Source organism: Falco cherrug, chromosome Z, assembly GCF_023634085.1.
Source record: "Falco cherrug isolate bFalChe1 chromosome Z, bFalChe1.pri, whole genome shotgun sequence".
Lineage (NCBI taxonomy): Eukaryota > Metazoa > Chordata > Aves > Falconiformes > Falconidae > Falco > Falco cherrug.
In genome coordinates this window covers 25,724,527-25,744,967 of record NC_073720.1, presented here as the reverse complement: position 1 = coordinate 25,744,967, position 20,441 = coordinate 25,724,527, and the positions used below count along the sequence as shown (strand labels likewise).

Sequence of the window (20,441 nt, the reverse complement as noted above, 5' to 3'; positions counted from 1 at the left end):
GGCATAAGCAATATGGCAAAGTATTTCTTACACTTCGGTTCCTGAAAACCTCCTGTGCTCACCTCCCTTCTATTTACACCAAGAATTTGCCTACTCAGACACCTCCACTGAGCTCAATCACTGCAGTTCCCACAAGGAAAAGATGGTCTCTGAAGTATGCCTGAGAATACCACATCAGGGCATAACATTGTACAGGAATGCTACGACTCACTGAGCATCCTTTGAAGAGAAATTGGAGTAGCTACACCTTAATTCCATCAGTATGTAGCAATTAGCTGCAGGCAGTGCTGTCCAGCCAGCACTGAACAGGCACAACATTGCTTCTTCTGAGAAAAGCATCACAGAACCAGATGTGTATTGCTGAAGGCCACCTTACCCCCTTTCCATCCAGTTACTACAGCACAATGTGTACCTATCGTGCAGGCAACAGATCACTGTCCCCACTGCGCTACTTCTCCTCTGCCTGAGTTTACTTCTTCATGTAATAAAATACAGAAATGCTAGAAAAACACTGGAAAGGACCTGTTCCAATAATCTGTACAAAAAAAATCTCTGCTTGAGAGGTTTGTAGTCCTTAGCAAATTCATAATGTTGAATCATAAAACAGATAGTGCTCAGAGAGCTGTAGAATTGGCAAACTTAAGCTCCAGTTCATGAGATTATAGCATTAAAGATCCAAACTATGTGACTATGGAACAAAAGCAATCACAAGGCTTGGAACCACTCAGCTTCTCACAAACTCCATTTGCAATGTCATATTATATAGATGTATCAAGATATGTTAGGGACAGCTGTTCATTCAGAGCTACCTGTCAACGGGAAGCACTGAAGATAGGGTTTGCAGGGCTTTTTGGCAGTGTGCTTCCCTGCGCACCTCAGGCACATGGCTGTTCCTCAACATTTCCATGTCCCAAAGTGCTTTAAGTCATTATCCAGCAGTGCTTCAGAGCTCTCTGAAATAGGAAGCAAGTGTTGATCCTGATTCAGCACACAGCACCTGGGGGATGCTGCTTCTGTATTTTAAAGCTATTTACTTAAAAGCAGAAGGCATCCTACTGAATTTTGTTTCACCTAGAAGGAAATACTTCACTTAAGGAAAACAAGGAGTGTTCAGAACATCCACTGTGTGTTTCATGAGTCTTGAAAAATCCGTAGCATACTCACATGGGAAGTCATCCACAAACATGGGGTCTATGTTATGCAGCAGTTCCACTCTGGGGGAAGGTCTTCCTTCACTAGGAGAGATTTCAAAATGAAATGTTAATTTCCTTCTGCAGCTCATTATGATTCTGCATGTTTTATTTTAAGGCTTTTTGTCATCCTGATACAGAATGAGCTCATAACTATAAACTAATTGCTATCAACTTTAACCTGAATGCTCTTTTCCAGCCTAGTAGCAACAGGTTTTGCCCCCATCAGCCTTCCCTGACCTCACTGCTGTTTACTGGGATTATTCGTAAGTTTACAGAGTATAGATAGACGTATTGGGACTGCCTGAGCCCCATAGCAGCCCTCCTAGGGCTATGCTTTTTGAAAGGTGGTGATAACACACCGGGGTTCTGGCTGCTGCTGAGCAGCGCTCACCCAGCATTAAAGGCTGTCTCTCCAACCTCACCAGCAGGCTGTGGGTGGGCAAGATCTTGGGAGAGGACATAGTCAGGACAGCTGACCCAAAGTGACCAGTGGGATATTCCGTACCACATGACGTATGCTCAGACATAAAAGCTAAGAGAAAGGAGGAGGAAGGGTGGGCATGTGTTATTTACAATGTTTGTCTTCTGTAGCAACTGCTACAGGTACTGAAGCCCTGCTTCCTGGGAAAGTGGCCAAACACTGACTGCTGATGGGAAGTAGAGAATAACATCTTGTTTGCTTCTGTGTGCGTGGCTTTTGCTGTTGCTTCATTAAACTGCCTTTATCTTGACCTACAAGGGGTTTTTCCATCTTATTTTCTCCACCCTCTGTTCTACTGAGGAGAGGAGTGATACAGTGGCTTGGTGGGCACCTGGCATCCAACCAAGGTCAACCCACCAAAACAGAATTGGCCCTACCAAAGCAGGGTTTTACAGTAATCAACTTTAAAAATCAATTTTCACAACATAGGCTGGCATGGCACTTGCTATGCTCTCTGCATACCTGAACCAGTGCTAAAAGCATTTTGGCTAGGTGCCTCAAAAAACACAAAAGGCATTGGCTACCCCTCAAGAAACCCACCTCTGATTTGTATTTGAGGTCACAAGGATTATTTAATACTCTGAACCTTCTTGTGCGGGGAAAAGAAAATCATTTCTCTTTTCCTAGCCATTGGCTACATAGGTATGGAATGAGCCTTTGAACTCACTCATAAATTTTCTGAGTTCAGTAAATCCCAGTCCTAAAAAACTGAGTAAAAGAAACTTACTCCTTATGAAAGGCAATGTGAGTAGGAAGACAAAATGAGTAGAAAGAACCTTGGCTACATCATGACACAACAATATCTTATTATTTGAGCACAAACCTAACACGATTTTTTAGAAATTTCCAAAAACCTTAAATTCTTTTCTTTGTTAAGGAGCTTCATTTGAGACTAAAAAATTCAACTAGAACATCTAAACTATTTGACATTAAGAATAAAAAAAATCATAAATAATAATAAAAAGGTAATATAAATCTTAGTGGAAACCTACAAAATAACTGTGATTTTAATATAAAAAACACAAAATACAAAATTACACAATATTTACCTGTAATTGAAAATATTCTGTAACAACTGATTAAAATGAATATTGTTATATTCCATTTTTAAAATAATTTCTGGATAGTACACATTTTGAATAAGTAGAAAACTAACAAGGAGGATTGGACGAAAGATTAAAGGAATACAGGTAATACAGCCTTCCAATTAATACAGAGGAAGAAAAATAATTAACCTACAGTGTTAGTAATTCAGTGTATAAAAACTGCCATAAAAATGTTTTGCCCAAAGTATGCGTGAAATGTTAACCACCCCTAATATCTACAGTTATCACACTCTTAACTAAGGAATTCCTGGCCTTATTTAACCAAATTTTATCTTCATTTAAATAGATTCTTACTGTCTCTGGGTGCTCCATTTACAGCAGTGGTCAAGTGTGCCTTTCACCGTCTGTTCACAGGTAACAGTAACATGAACCAGTTAGCACAAGTTAAACCAGGATGCAAATTTATAGCATGTGAATGATTCTGTAGTAACTACTTGAGGACATATTCTTATTTTGCAGTTTCTGAACAGTATCTACATTTTTCAGAATCCTTTTAAAAGAATGCAAACGTCAGAGCTATGCTAAATAATCTAGTATCTTCCACCAGGGTCAAATACAGAAGAAAGAAGTAACTGACTCTGTGCGCTTCTCCTGTTTTTACACCCAATATTCATAAGTACCATGGTAGGTAGAAAGTCAAAACTGAGGATATTCATGCTGTTCGAGCTGACTAGTATTACTACCATATCATCAAAGGTAATTTCCTTTATGGCTTTTAATGTGGAGAGTGGATACTGCACACTAAATATGGCTATGAATGTTATCGCACAGCTAGTAGAACACAGAATGTAAAGATGACACCTGCATTAATATTTTTCATGCTGCAGTTGTCATTTTTATTGAATCCTTTTTTTTTTCTGGGACAGAATATTGGTACTAGCAACTTGGAAACATGGTTTATATATAATCACGAGAGACACTCCCTGAAGCTTATGGCATTACTGCATTAAGCTCTGTAGCACTATTAATTGGTTCTGACCTGTTTGTTCGGTTCGGGTGTTACTCCAGTAATTCTGTTGCACACAGCACAGGGGTTTATAACCAGCAGATGTTGTTCACAAAACAATAGCCAGAGAAAAGATGGTGGCATTGTACGTTGAAGAAAGTGGCCGGCTGACAGTAAAAGCTATCAGGAAGAAAGACACAATGTCCAGGGGACAACAAGTAGAGAATTTACACTTGTAGCTGAGTTCCCTTTCCCTGTGCTCCCTTCCATTTATGGAGCTCCATGCTGACCTTAGTCCCTGCAAAAGATACACAGCCTCAGCAACAGATTCACCTTGGCAGATGTTCTGCCAAGGATATTTTGCATCAGGAACATAGTCTGACCAACAGAGCTAGAATAAGTAAGCAGTAAGATTCTCTAGGGAATCCTGCTTTTGTGTTTTAGTAGCTTCCAGTGTAACCATATCTTGCAGTGCTCTAATTTTGGAATATTTATTTTTTACTCTAATATTCTAATATGCTGCTCCTCTCCCTAAAAATAAAGAACTTATTCTTTTGTTTGGTTATTATTCTACCATGTCTGACTGACTATTTAATTAAGCAGCTAAAGGTATTGTTTTGTAAAAAAAGTCCCCTATGTAAGAACATTTTGATGAAAGTATATGGACAAACTTCAGAGTTGGTATGAGAATCAGCTAGTTTATGCTGAGATATGAGATACGTCACTCTATCTTCTGCTTTGCAATCTTTTTAAAACATACAGAAAGATCTATTACTATTTAGTGAACGTGAACAAACATCTACATGACATCTTTCACTTTTATTGTTGTTGTTAAATAGGCAGAAGTTGTCCTTGGGAAGGAATCCAAGGTTTTTCAGGATAAATATGTTTATCTTGCACAAAAATATCCTCAGTGTCACTTAGCAGTATCTAAGCCTTTATAACCTTGCCCTATATTGTGTTTCTCGCGGTCATATCAGTACATGCTTTCCTGAAATAATTGTATTTCAGACATGCTGGAAATAAATACTATTCTCAGCTTTAGACTGCTCTTTTTTCAGCATTAATTCATACCACAACAATGAAAATTTTTTCAAACAGGTGTTTAATTCCTAAAATGAATGTAACCATTTGGTACATAAGAACTAAAATTGATCTTGCTTCATTTACCCCATCCAATCAATTCTGATATTTCCAACATTACAAAACTATAAACCTGAAATTTTCCCTGCAAAATGTATGCGTAAAACCTGAAAGCCTATGCTTGCTAACAAGCTTTGAATAAATATTAGTTATTTTGACGGCATTCTGTCCTGAAACTCTCAATGCCTATCATACTGCTTCATGTGCTCCACTATGTGGTTTTCCATTTCTCTGTTAAAGCAAAATAAAATCCTTTTTTCTGAGCACAGGCATACCAGATCTTCAGTACTTGAAACCAAAATATGTATCAAAATAATATATTAATCAGGCAAAATTTCTACATAAGGAAAATAATTTTGCCTAGTGTCTCAATTTCAATAGAGTAGCAAGCATCTTGAGAACAGATGTTTCTTAGAAATGCAAGGGCCTTTTGAAACACACTTGGAAGCATGCAGTACAGTTTATATTCCTTGACTGGCTGTACTTTAGTATTGTTTTCTATTAATTGTTCTTGGTAATCTCCATTACTATTTTTCTAAAATATATTAGTGATATTATCACTGTATTTTCAGAAATAATTTCTAACATGTACATTGTTTTAGAGGTTTCAGCTATATTGTAGTGTTACTCATGGCAATCTAAGGCATTAAAAAATACGATTCATGTAGAAGGTTTATACCTGAGATCGGAATGGTCTGATAGATGTCCAAAAATGGGTTGGTACAGTGATAGCATCCTAAGTTATTTTTTAAAGATATTAGAGATATTAAAGGGAAAGTTAAATTTCATTCCAAAGGTGCTTGGAGGAAAATAAAATTTCAGGAACTACTGGTTCAAAGATACACTGCAGCAAAAGTTTGCATGCAAAAGGTTTTTTTGGTGGCCTACAATATTTTACTGTTGAAAAATGTGAAAAAAAGTTATCAAAAAGGCCAAGACTAGTATGAATGGAGAAAGGCTGGGAAGATCTGCATGTGGAAACAACAGCATGAACACAAAGCAGACAAAGGTTTCTCATAACGGCCTGTGTTAACAATGTCCAGATTAGCAGGTCAGCAAGACCCCAACACATCTAAGCCAGTTTCACAGGACAGGGACATCAGGACACAAAAGTCATGGCACTTGGTGACTCACAGAGGTGGAGGACAGAGAAGCAGCACCAAAAGGGTACAAGGCGGCACAACCAGAAACTGTGAATGGTTACCAACCTCAGAATAACACAGAAGGTATTACAAGAACTTCAGAAGCTGGAGTTCCCGCACCTCAGCACCATCACAAGAGATCCTACACCCAACATCTTGCCACAAGCATCGTGGTGCCTGGCTGCCAAATGGATGGCTTGAAAACCCCTACCCTGGTGCAGGGCTCCTGGGCAGGCTCCTTTAGACACACACACACCTTTTGGTGAGTGAGTGTCAGACTGTGAGAGTGCAGCAAAGCCTGCTTTATTTCCGTTTCTAGTTTAAATAAAATCACATTCCTCTTCTATTAGGTCTCTCATTGATACAATGTTGCAACAGTATTTCCTACACTACTAGGTCAGTAGATCAGTTTGGAAAGAGCAGACAAGCTTTTGAGTTCAAAGTCCCTGTCAAAGAGCTTTTAAGTAGCATGCAAATTTTTACCTTAGAAAAGAAGTTTAAGCAATGAGAGCAAGAACATTCTGTTTCCTCAGTTTCATGCACTGTATGAAAGAACCTTATAGTAACCTAAAAAGAATGCAAAAGAACGTATTTTTGTCCACAAGAAATGTGCTCCTGAACATTTTTTCGTCCTCCTAAACATCTTCGCTCCTAACCATTAACTTTCTTCTGGTTCTTCAAGTCAAAATTAAGTAGAGGAGGCATGAAATGAACAGTAGGATACACATTTACAGCACTTCTATTTACTACAAAAACTTATTAATCAGTGTTATGTTAATGTAATTACTAATTTGGACTACCAAACATGGCATAAATTTCATTTTGGTCTAGTATCTCAGAATTTATACTTAGGATTTCAAAATCTATATCTAACATCTACATTAGCTATATTGTGATCTATATTAAAATTATGTATTTTATATATTTTCTAAATTATATAATTTATATTTGTTATTATATATTATATATACTTTTCATATAATATATATTAAAATATATCGTATCTATATTTACATAAATACCATATTAACAACACATCCTTTAAATACTGATCATTTATAAACAGATATCAGACAGATACCAGAATGGATCCAATAATTTTGTGACTTCTGAGAGTATATGCATTGTCCCATATATTCTTTTGAATACCTAAATCAGGTTCCAAATGTATAACCCTTTTCCTTTTGATTATGAACATATGAAACAGTAGGCTCAGGACTGAAGTCCATGGAAAAAAATAAATCACAAGTATATGCAGCTATTTGTATTAGACTGGACTGAAAAAATACAGATGTAACACTGATTGGTTATTAATTTCCTTTCTTCAAATGAGGTAGAATCTTAGCAAATTATAATTTCACTCATTATGAGCCATCTGGTCCAAGAAAAGCAATATATCTGAACTTTCCATCAGACGTCACCAAAAGGGCACTGTGCCTTCATTGTTTGCTATCCAATATTCAAGTGACCTTTTGAGTTATGATCATGAAATTTAATACATTCATTTCTCCTGATTACATGAGAAGATCATGTGAAATTTGACATTTTAGCTGCAAGGTCAGCCAAAGAGCAGCCTGACAATTCACAAAACCTGACTTTTTTCCTCTCCATTGGTGGTCACCTACTCCATAGCAGTGCCACTGAACACCGCATTCAGTCCCTCCACAAAGAGAGAAGGTTCACAGGCCAGGAGCATGCAGGGGATGCACAGCTGTACCTGTCCTTCCCCACAAACAATTCTCCTGCTGAATAACCTGATCTGAGAAGCCTATAACAAGGAATACCTGGTTGAAACTAAACTTGAAGTAGACAGGAATTCTAGTAGCTGGAAGAGAAGTCTGTGGTTTAGGAGTAGCCCAGGATCTTGCTGATGCTGTTTTCCCACAGTAACAGCAGCACGTAAACCATTTTACTTTCTCTGGCTGGCTGGGAGTCTCCATTCCTTCCTGGCAGTTAATGGTCCCTGCCCTCAATTATACACATCCTTATCTTCTTCCACTTGGAAAAGAGCCACACAGTATACCTGGGCACCAGCCCATGAGCTTTCAGCAAACTCCAGCTAGGACAGAAAATTATCCCATAACTCCCAAGAAACAGAGGCAGCACTAAGAAAGAAATCAAAGTTAGCAGTTTCAGTACAGGTAATCCTACTAAAGGTACAAATAAAACGATTCTAAACTCAAGAAATAGGGTCTGGTTTGGGGAGAGGAGGGCAGGGGTGCAAGACTGGGTTGGGGTTTTTCTTTTTGACTTCAGGGTCTATATAGGGCTAAACAGAGACAGGTAGATAAACTCAGCTCTGCCTGCTGTAGTTTCTCAGTTTCAATTCTTAATCCCTAACCCACTTGTTTAGGAATTAATGCTGGTAATTCACAGTATAGGATGCTGAGACACAAAAAAATCAGTACTTATTTTAATGCACTCTGTAGAATATTGCAAAAAATTGAGCAATTACTACATAAATAGCTACATTTCTTCTGCAAGCTGGGTGGAAACCCTGGGAAAGAGACAAAAGGTTATAACACACTAATATAACATTGTATGACTGCTATAAAAACAGAACAAAGACTACCAAAAGAAACAAAACACTCATTCTCAAATGAACAGCAGGTAGGAAATAGAATTGGTAGTCCTTTTTTTCTGCTTTACCAGTATTAAACTTCCCATCCTACATGATTCTTATGTGCATTAAAACAATATTCGAAGTCCTACTAACATAAATATAATTTCTAAGAACACGGACAATAGGATTTAGCCCCATCAATGTATACATTACATGCAGCATAGCAGAGGAAGAAACAAAGTAATATAAACCAGTGCCACCATGTAATTTTTGCAAAACCTAGTGTTGGTCACAGAAGTTTAAAATTCTGCAGAAACTCGGGTTTTAAGGACTTTGTAATACATTTTAGTAGAAGAAAAGCTTTGAAAGATAAGAACTGACTGAGTGTAAGCCTTGACTGAAGATATCACAAAGGGGCAACACCAGAGTTTTTTCTGACTGTTTGTTCCAGTGAAAAAATCACCTTTACCAGTTAATAATTATTAAATTTATTCTTTTAGATTCTATTCTACTTACTCTGCTGAGCCCAAAGCTCCAGTAATAAGCACATATTCAGATGTGCCCAGAGCCTGCAGTATCCAGCATTTGTGATACTATTTTATTATTCTTTTCCAGAAGAAAAATGTACAGGATTTAACTCATTTTTCTTTGAATGCACAGAAGACTCTCCATTAACTGAACTAATGGGGTTTGGGATATCTCAGTTAATGGAGACAGCATGAGAGGTGCACAGTCAGACAGAGACGAGTAAAAGTCATTAGCTTGGTCTCAGTGTCAGCCCAGCTGGAGCTAAGCTGCTGCTTTTTTCCAGCCATCTAAGCATCCTCCTGAGTGCTCCAGCTTGCTTAAATCAGGCCCAACATCACGGCCTCTCAGGAACCAAGTCGGGTCTACTTTTGTACTCAATCTCACAGGCGTGTTGAGACACTAGGCAGCATGATACGGACCTGTTCAAATGGATACACTCTGAGCCAGCCTGACAGGTCCCGTAGTGAGCAAACAAACCATCAAAGTGAAATCCATGCTCAGTGAGTTTAATGTTTGCACAGATTTCCCACAAGTCCAATTCCAGGCGCATACTGCAGAGACACTCAACTGGGATCTGTAGAGAGCAGGACTGGGTCCATAAAATTTACTAACTTGTACTCCGTGCTGTGCAACATCAGTTAACATACTTCTGGATCACAGAGTGTTTCTGAAAAAGTATACCATGTTTACAAAGAAATTCAACATACCAAGTTAAAGCTGTATGGCAGTTCTGCATCTGTGGTCAGTATTAATTTGCAACCTGGATAATTCTCTCACACATAGCAAAGACAACTGCACTCATACCTTCCCTCTATTCAGGGAAAGTAAGATGTAATATTTCCCTGCACCTTGCTCCAGTTCTGTTCTCTGGGCTCATTAAATTCTTCCCATACCAGAATGCTATGATATGACATGCACGTTACCTGATAGCTTTCCAAACATCAAAGCCATCCAAAGGCTTAGTGCCATTGATATGTCCTCCAGCAAGGTGCACCAGCGTAGGCAGCCAGTCAGAGATATGGATGAGTTCATGACTTTCTACACCTTTTTGTTTCAGCAAAGGACTTGCAACAAAGCCTACTCCTCTCACTCCTCCTTCCCAGAGGGTCCATTTTCTTCCTCTCAGTGGCCAGTTATTCCCACCAGCCAAAGTCTGTCCTCCATTATCTGGAAAAAAAGTCATTAAGAGGAACTATTGGCAAGAAGGAAACGGAAAAATCCTCATCACAACATTTATTCAATCATTTAAAAAAATACTTTCACAATATTGGTGTGTCATGCAAGTACTTGCATAGTGCTGTTAAGTGCTCATACAACATGTCACATGTTCAAAGCATGTAACAAGCATATGTTGATTCTTGCCAGTCTTAAAAATTACTACAATGAAAAGTTACTGCTAGGTAGAAGTTATACCATCACACAAGCCAATGATTTAGCAAGCCTTCGTTAAGAGCAACCTCTGATGTTGATTCTAAAAATCATTAGACATCCAAAGCTTCCAGAATCAAAGACTTCAAAAACTTAGTTCCAACCATTTCACAGGCACCAGGAAGAGTTGCTATCAATGCATCATTAGTACTCAGAACACACTGTTTTCCAAAGTGGTATGGTATAGTTATAACGGAAAACTGTTATTCTAGTGTACAGGAGAGCACGCATAGTCCCAGTTTAGAACTATTTTTTCCCTAGATTTTTAGGCAGCCATATTGATTTGTAATGTCACACAGGACAGACAGCTTTGCAGGCAGAAGAAGAAAGCCCTAACAAAACGAGTTGAAACCAGTTAAAACAGTTGAAGTGACTCAGAAATATACCAGATTTATTGTGTTTGATGAGAACATGTAAGATCTTTACAGAAATAGTTGAGTTGTGACTACAGTAACTCAGAAACATCTACATGAATTAAAGATAGCTCAGGTATCTCTGGCCAAGCTTCCACACTTAGAATAAAATCCAGATTCCTGAAGTTAACAGAATTAATGATTCTGTGAAGTTACTTTTAGTACTGCTGTACAGTTTTCCTTGTTTGAATCTATTGTAAAGATCTTAGAAGAGTCATTGATGGCAATTCTTTCAAGCATAATTTTTCTGTATTTTAATGAGGTTGAAGTTCTTTCAAATACTAGTTGTTGAACTGACATTCACTGTAATTTGACAAGTTTACATTGTATTTTCTGATTTTAAAAATGGGAATTTGAAGAAGAAACAAGAAGTACAAGTCTCACACCTTAAAAAAGAACTTTACTGTAACCACAACACAATAAAATTATGTCCTTTCTATTTCATTAATTAGGGATGAATGTAAACCCCCGCTGTGAACATCGTTCTACTGTACACAGAAGACCCTTTTTGTTCTACGAAAGAATAAAGTAGTGCATGTCTCTGTGAAGATGTTAAAAGGTGGAAGCCTAAGCTAAATGAAGCACTTGTCAAAAACAGCGTGAGTTGAAAAGTGTTAAGAGTTCTGTGGGCCAGCTAGCTTCCAGTTGAGCTGCTTGTGTGCCCAATACTCTTCAGTCAAAAATAAATAAAAAGCTTTATTGTCTTCAATATGAAATGCAGGCAACGAAATATTAGCTACCAGTATTTCTCACACAATGTTGAGCAGTGAGATCTGCGAATTTAAGTAGTTGCCAGTTACAAAACCCAAAAACACTCCCCCCCAAAAAAAACAACAACAACAACAAAACCCAAAAAAAGGACTTTCAACAATTCCTTCTACTCTTAATGTAAACAGGAATTCCTGTCAGGGGTACTCACAGGACAGAGCTTTCAGTAGCTTTTAACCTTCGATGGTCTTAAGAGTAAAAGGTATCTTATCTACACTACATTAGAGCACAGTTTCAACATCCAGTGGGATCAATTCTTAAGTTATTCTTAATATGTTGAATGTCTTCCTTGTATCAGAGGTTACTTACTGTACATATCGGTTTAATTCTAGCACATAAGATATGAATATCAGCAACAAAGCAGCAAGGAAATTACAGTAGTAGACTGTCTTTTTGAAGAATATAGAGAGAAAAGTGTGCATTTCCGCCTGGGTTACAGTAAAATCTTTATTATATTTTTTCTTTACTTTCTGTAGTTGAGTTGAAGACATTCACGTTGTGCCAGTTTCATTACACAATAAATTCCCTGAGACAAGGAGTCTTTCTAACATATATCCTGTAAAAATTCATGTGTTGTATCAGCATTCAGACAATTTTTAAAAGGGGGATTTTTTTTTCTTGTTTTGATGACTTTTCTGATAATAAAAAAACCCCAACATATGAAACAAGTTTCATCCCACTTGACTTCTCATGTCCACACTGCTAGGACATTAGTATTTCCTTCTCCATTGGGAATTCACATTCAAAAGACCGTTTCTGCTTAGTTTCTTTACTGAGTTATCAAGAGAGTGTTGAATGAGGGAAAAGAATGGTTTCTGTTTTCTGTTTTGATTATTGAAGTTTATTTCCTTTCTAGGTAGGCAGAACAGAGCTGATGTGTCTCTGGCAGTTTATATGCAAGTGATACCATTTTCCAAAGTTAAAGACAATTACTTCTATATGGGCTAAAGCAGGTCTTCAAATACCAACAGTTGTTAAAGATGAGAAAGTTACATAATAAGGAAAGATCATAAGGGAGTCTTTGTTGGTGAAATATTAAGCTAATCACTAAATAATAAGGGGACACACACACACACAGAGTAAACAAGAAGCCACTGATTGCATGAGGTGCAGACGTGGCAGAAAGGCATGCATGAACAACCACTGCAGGACTGTAACTGGTGTTCTAGTCAGTCTTACCTACCAGGGTACGTCTAGACAGCAAGAGACAAAATGGATACCTGCTCTGTGTGTGTTCAGATACTCTTCCCCTAACACACATAGAACTGATGCATGCTAAAAGCTTGGATGGGTCCAAAAAGCCACTGGAGAGTTAAAGATAAAAAAACCAAACAAAAAACCAACATCCTGATAGTTCTTACATTAAAAGACATTACCTCTGTCTCAGGAATTTCTTCAGCCACAAACTGTTGAAGATTTGAAAGTGTTCACATAATGTTTTGTGAAAGGCACAATGAGTCCCAATACCCAATACCCTTTCCTAGGCATCTGCTGCCAGGCATTGTCATAGCGAGGGCATGCTTGCCTAGACGGATCCTTTATCTGTGGAAGTACAGCCACTCTTATGTTCTCCCAATACTAACTCCTCACGCTATTTTAGCAAAGTTTCTCAAATATGGAACAAACTCCAAAGTCCATATAGAAACCCCCAACAGTTTAAAACACACAACACCCACCTAGGTAAGAGACAAACAGGATCCCTTTTGCTTCATGTTCTACACTGGCTTCATATCCAATTCTAAATCCCCTTGAAGACAGTATTTCCTGAACGATTTATTGACATTTTTGCAACTGTTTCTCTCCATGACTCATCCTAATACCTAATCTCAGCAGACAGTCTCCAGAGCAAAGCTTTTGGAATCAAGGTACATACAACTGGAGGCCCTGGCTTGTAACATTTCTTATTATTAAAGCTTCAGCTTTGCTACTTCAGCTGAAAACACAAGCCTCCCTCAAGCATGATACTTCAATTCTCTCTTTCCTCTACATGAACATCAAATGTGACTTTCATTAAAAATAATAGGGAAATAGTCTGGAAAATGTAGTGAGCGTATTTTTTCCTATCTGTAAGAACCATTTTTGTAATTACATCTTCATAATTTAGACTTCAGTAGTACCCACAACAAATTATGTGCATCAGAAAAATCATAAAACCAGCTTGTCCCTAAAAAAAGGATGAAAGGGGAGAGAATAAGGCTATATACTTAGAAATTATGGTACTTGGCATAAGCATTACCTAGCTAATTTTTATTCAGTTTTGTTTGCTTTCTTAAATGGAAGCATCATACCTTTTTGAAGAGCTTTGTTGTTTGGTTTGGCTTGCTTTGATATGTGTTTAGCTACCTTTATTTTCTCACAGTATTTTTATCACTCCAATCATTGTGTATTATTTAAGGAGGAAGGTACCAGGATGCTTTTTTGCCATTCTGACAGATTTTTTTTTCTACAAGCTGAAATTTGTGACAATGAAAGAGAACACTGTGGAGAGACGTTCTCGCATATACAAGAATGGGCTGAAACAGAGTTTGCAGTAGGCATTACCAACAACCACAAAAAATGCACAGAAGACCTATGCAGAGTAAATGGCAAAATGACGGAATAAAGGAGAGAGACAGAAGCATCCTGACTACTTTAAAATGTAGTTTCAGTCAAAGTTGTGCACCCTTGAACTAACATAAGCCTTGTAGACTATGGAGGAATCTTTATAATGTAGTAATTTTATCACAAACACCAATGATATACTGCACTGATTTGGGAAGAGATGTCATTCCTACCATGGAAGGGAAAGCAAAAATCCTAAAGAGAAAAGGAAGCTCATTGACAGTTGTAAGCACTTGGGATGGAGCCTGCAATAGTTAGATTGGAGGGAACCATGTGGTCACAGACAGAACAGTTTCTTAAGAGCAGTAAATACTTATGAGGGTCAGGAATTGGTCAAAAGAGTCCCTAAGTACAAAAGCTAGGCTCATCTCTAGTATCATTCTCTGCCAATTTACATGAATCATGTGAGTACCATAATTCTCTTTTAATTTTGTGTTGACTTCAGTATTGAAGGAGTAGGAATCTGATAAGATCTGAACATATCTTAAAAAAAACCCCACACCACCCCCACCCCCCAGATTGCCACACTGAATAATTTCACTGGAACAGATACTAATAAAATTCATAGGTCTAACCCCACCCATCCACCCCCAAACCCAGTGTAGTTCTTCCAAACCCAAAACACCACCACAGTTTATGTTACTTTCTCCATACCAGTGTATCTGTGGGACATGTATCCTGATAACACAGACTGATAAAAAGCTCTCCAGATGAAATAACTTTTGTCTTCAAAATAGTCATGCACAGTACCCTAACCCCTTGAATACTTTTTAAAGTACTGGCAAAGCTGACCCTCAGTAAATACCATGTATTGCTATAGCAAAATAAAATTTTGAAGTGAGAACTTTTGTTTTCTGTTTTAATTAAAATATCTGCAAAGAAATCAAATGTTTTACTTCTAACTCTAGCAACTACCCAAACATGCCTTTAAGAAAAAAAAAAAATCTTAGACGGCTATTTCTACATTCTCTCACTCTCTTACACCTATTTAAATCCAATCACTTTCTCACCCATCTTAAAGTCTATGCAAAGCTGTTAACATTAAGATACTTTAATGGAGCAAGTAGAAAGATAGTACCTCCCTCGCAAAAGATTTTGGATGAAAACAGGACACATTTCCCACATAGAAAATCAGTTCAGAAAAACAGATTTTTAAAATCTATTTAATTCAATAAAAACCTTTCAACATAAGCAAAAGAAAAGCAAAGCAAACCTTGTGCATTTGAATATACCTTTTAAAATGAAGGCCAATGTTTTTTTCTCACAAACATCTGCTTTTGTAATTCATATTCATTGTCATATACATGAGAAAGGGCTTAATTTGTTAAATCTGTCATTTGTAAACTGTAAAAGATGTTTTGCAGGAGTTCTTAAAGGAATCAATAAACAAAACTAAACAGAGAGGCCCTTCAGTTTCTCCCAAACACTTCTCTGAAGTGTTGCCAGCTGCCAAACATTTTGACTAGGGCAGTATATATATGCAGTGATGTGGGATGTAGGTAACTAGTAAACAGTTTAATGACTAAAACCTCTTTGAAGAGCAGTTGGACAAAACAAAAAAACAACAACACACCCAGCAATAAAACAATTCTGAGAGCAATAACTAGTAAAGCACATATGGATTCAAGTCTTCAGAGGGACTTAGGTTTACTGAATTACCCTGGAACTGAAGCAACAGTCTGCTTCATACTACAGAGATAACCCACACTGAACTGTGGGAAAAACTTCATGTGGGATTTATACCTCATTAGACAACAGAAAAACGAAACAGGCAGAAGTGTTTGTCTTAAGAATGAACTCTGACAAATATCCTTCCCAGGATCATAACTATCTCTCACCTGTGCGCATTCCTTGCTAAGGCAAGTCCACAGTGGTTACTGAACTAGGGGGCAATATTAACAGCATTAATAGATGTCTCAAATCTTCACATACCAGAGCTCACTCCTCTGAAAAATTGTTCAAATTGATCAACAGGCTCAAAAGTTATTTTGGGAAAAGAAATTAAATTGAGGCATGTCCTGTTAATACTGCATAAAGCCAGTTTTCTAGGAAAGTAAGCTTAATCTCCCCCAGTTGTACAAAAAAATTATTGCCTATGTAGTGAAATGAAAAACTTATTTCAAAAGCTATAGAGAGCTTTGTGCTTATTTTTTGGATGGTAGGGGAAGAAAACATTTTCCAAAGAGCACTTAAGTACAGTATGGCCAACACACTTTCTTCAGCATGTGGACAAGTGGCTCAAGCAACTTCCCTTCTGCAACTTCTACTACCTGCACCTGCTGTCTTAGCAGCTTCTGCTCAAGATGTTGCCCCACGTTAATGCGCTAGAGGTACTATCTTCTCTGAAAATAGGCCAGAAACTGGTCTTTGCTTTAAAGATTTCCCTCACTGCTTTTTCACCAGCTCTTACACAGTACTGAAGTGGGTAAGCAAAACATGGTAAATAATATATAAAATGAGTTTGCATTTTTTTCAAAAGCAACAGCAGTGTGCCTCATTGTATAGCTGCTTATTTACTTCTAAAACTGGATCTTGTTTCAATTATACTATAGAAAAGTAACTTTTTTTTTTTTTTTTTTTAACAGGGCATCCTTTTTATGTCTCCCTTGTGACCACTCAGGTTGCTGCATGCTTCTTATGACCACAACAGAGCTACACCCTGCAGTCTCGTTGACATGCCAGGCAAATCGTTCTAGACAAGTGCCTTGGAGAGGGCTTCCTGGAATTTCTCCACAGATTCATCCAGGACTGTATTTGGTGCTGTTATTAAGCAGTTTTAACTTCAGTACTTCTTTTCAATCTTTGTATTTTCTGAGTTCAAATGAGGATCTACCCATAAAGTCTCCTTACAAAAAAAAAAAAAAAAAAAGAAAAAAAAGAAAGAAAAAACCCACCCTTGCTGCCTACATTGAGTGTGCAAATTGTGTTAGACAGTGAGAATACTCACAAAAATATGCAGCATTTACATACACTGTCCTTAACTTCTATTTATCCTCAACCTTCCATCCTCATAAGATGATAAACCCAGAGAGTTCAAGTTTGTGATACGTATTATACAACCTTGGTTAAATGGCAGAACTGTCATCCTAAGTATGTCCCCTAGTAATCCTAATCATCACGGTAAGTTTAACAACTGTTTACAGCATTTGTGGAACAAAGACTGATCCAAGAATACGGAAAATATTTACAACAGTAACTCTGGAAAGTACAGCAGCAATTAATTACTTCCTATAAGAAAAATAATAGTCTTTAACGGAAAATTAAAAAAATTCCAAACCCTCTTTCAGCACAGCAATCCAACAGGATAAGTACTTCTGGGCTGTTTTAGGTTGTATATCTTACAGCACAACAAATTATGCCTAAAAAAATTTAGCAAAACAAAAGACCAAAACTGCGTGATATCACACAGACACACACACATACAATCAACATGCAAAAAATTTTATGATAATGAGGTTAATAAATTTAAATACAGAACATCTCTTGGCTATCTAGGTTTATTTTTAAAACTAGCCATCCAGAAGTTTAACAGATATGTGTGTACATAAGTTGCATATCCACAGAGAAAGAAAGAAAGAACCAACCAAAATTTAAAGGAAGTATTCAATTAGGAATCAGTTTAAATAATAATAATAAAAAAAACCAACAAACCAAACAAAGAGAGAGAAAAAAAGTAAAGTACCGTGTGCCAAGAAAGTCTTTGACTATACAACCACTTTTTTATCCTATTCAGAACACAGCACAAAGAAAGCATTTGAAGTAATGTATCTGCAAGTGGAAAGTAAGAAGAAACTTAAATTTAAGCATCTAGGATCATGTAAATACAATCAGATATCTCAACTCAAATCACTAATCATTTACCATATACTAGTGCTTAATAACTTTAACCAACCCTTAGAGTCTGTAAAGATCTAGCCTAACATTTCTGGCTCTTGGCTACAAACACCAAGGTCTCTTTTTTTCCTTAAAACAGTCACAAAATACTTGCCAAATACTCTTACTGTATCTACTTTACATTTCAAATCCAACATTGGCATGCCCTAGCTTTTTTTCTCTTTTACACCTGTGCTTAAGCTCCTACTTTTTTGAATTGATGAATTTCTCTGAGGCTCCAAAAGAAAACTCCCATACCCTTTAATTTCTCCTCATGGGCCCCTGCAGTAAGCTGATCTAGCACACATCCGTCTGATATGTAAACCATGCCAAGCTCTGTTTGAAAGGTTTGTCTAAAACCACATGGTATTTTTTCAAGTAAGTACCGACCAGAAAAAAAACTAACTCTGAATTATTTTATAATGCAGGTTTGGGCATTTCAATATGTTATCAAATTAAAGCACCTTCAAAATAATGAGAAAAGGAACCTTTTAAGCTTCTGCTACTCCTGAAACTAGAGGCTGCCAACATACTAAAGCCATCAGCTGCACATCATCTAGCACGAAATAGGTGCACAAAACATTTGAAGGGGAAATAGGGTCAATAATAACTCTTGGCACTTGTTCCAGTTTCTTGCTTCTGATTAAGAGATTAATTGCTTTGTGAAGGTGAGAGTGAAAGTAGGGTGGCTTCTCTATGCTAAAAGGAACGACAAGGCCCCTCCTATACACTCCCTCTTTCCATTCAAAAGCAGCGCTGCAGATGCAACTCAGAAGACTGTCTAGTTTCCTGCTGCATCCCCCCCTCTCTCCCTACCAAACAGAGGAGATATGTCCATATGGTAGGCAGACACTCAATAAAAGGAGGACTGACAAATGACCACAAGTATGCTGGGAAGCACTGCATTTCAAGCATTAAGTTTTCTAAGTGCAGAGACTGTCCAATAGCTGGCAACATCTAGGTGTTTTTATTCAGTAAAAGCATTCGGAAGTTTATTTTGAATACATTTGGGGTTCTTCCGCTGCTTCTGGAAGCAGCGTGACTCTCTTAGAACAAACCTAGCGCTGTGATCCAAACATTATGGATCTAATTAGGAGGCATATTTATAGCAGCTTTTGGAGCAAAAAAGGCAGCAAGTCAGCCCATTGTTACTGTGCTTATGGATACCCTGTTCAATCAGCCAAAACTAACGCATCCATACTTCCAGCTGTATGGAAAATACCTGACCTCAGGCCTGCTGGTTTTGTATTTTAGGCTATATATTTAGGTAAGGTAAGAAAAGAGGATCCAATTTCAGCTGTGAGGACAGGCTGGCAGAAAAATTTTATGTCTACTGCTGATCAGAGCCTTGTAACAAGAAAAGTCATCCCTGGTTTCAGATGCAGCAGAAGTGTTAGGGTGTGTGTGGCCCTCAGGGAAGGCTGCCAGCCTTCGGAGATCACTATTGCACCTTTCTCCAGTTTCGTCTTCTGAGGGGAAGGGAAGAAATGACTACTTTGACCTAACACCTTCCCCACCCCCCCCCCCTTTAAAAAGGAAAAAACAAAACCCACATTTCCAGGCCAAACCTCAGAATCCCGTGCAAACAGCAGAGGCGAATGATCTAACACACAAGCATTAAAGCTTCAGGGTTCTGCCCAGATAACACATTTTCCATCCCAATACCCTGTACACCTTTTTCCTTGGTGTTTACTTGAGGGAGCACTGCTTCAACTGCCTTCTGTCACTTCTCCGGCACGCAATAAACAGAGCAATCTGGAGCTAATTTAAGTGGTTTAGCACATCAGGATACAGCTGGGAAAGGTTTCAGGAGCAAGGCTGGGGAGGAAGAAGAGGACTGTGACGGACCAGCCAACCCGCGCACAGGAAGGCGGTGCAGATGGGCACCTTCCAGTAATGCTACTGGCAGCCAGGGAAAACTGACCAGTGTCAAAAAGCTCCAACCAGCCCAGGAAAAGCAGAAACCTCAACAGAAGGAATTAAGAAGTCTGCCCCTAACAGCAGGAGTGTCAGGGCCATCACAGAGTGTCAGGAGCATTTCAGCTAAGCCTTGGTCATCCAGCAGTAACCCAACTCCTCCTGCGTGTCTACGACTTTTATATTTCATGCACTATGAGCCAGATGTCTTTTTTTCTTTGTAAGTGTAGGCACATGCGTTGGCTTTACACAGTGCAGACTGTGACTTGATTCTGGCAACTGGACAGATTTACATCTGTTTTTCACATCACTTTTGCTTGAGAGGAGTGACTTGAGTTT

The 20,441-nt window shown here is 38.0% G+C and overlaps 1 protein-coding gene across 1 annotated transcript in view; it reads right to left on the bottom strand.

The window, feature by feature from the left end:
• ARSB (arylsulfatase B) overlaps nucleotides 1-20,441 on the bottom strand; it is a 67,371-nt gene that overhangs the window by 23,472 nt on the left and 23,458 nt on the right. The window contains exons 5-6 of the mRNA XM_055699290.1: nucleotides 10,026-10,269; nucleotides 1,165-1,235 (exon numbers count right to left, since the gene is read on the bottom strand). Coding sequence (XP_055555265.1) covers nucleotides 1,165-1,235; nucleotides 10,026-10,269 — 315 coding nt within the window. The remainder of the gene's footprint in view (nucleotides 1-1,164; nucleotides 1,236-10,025; nucleotides 10,270-20,441) is intronic.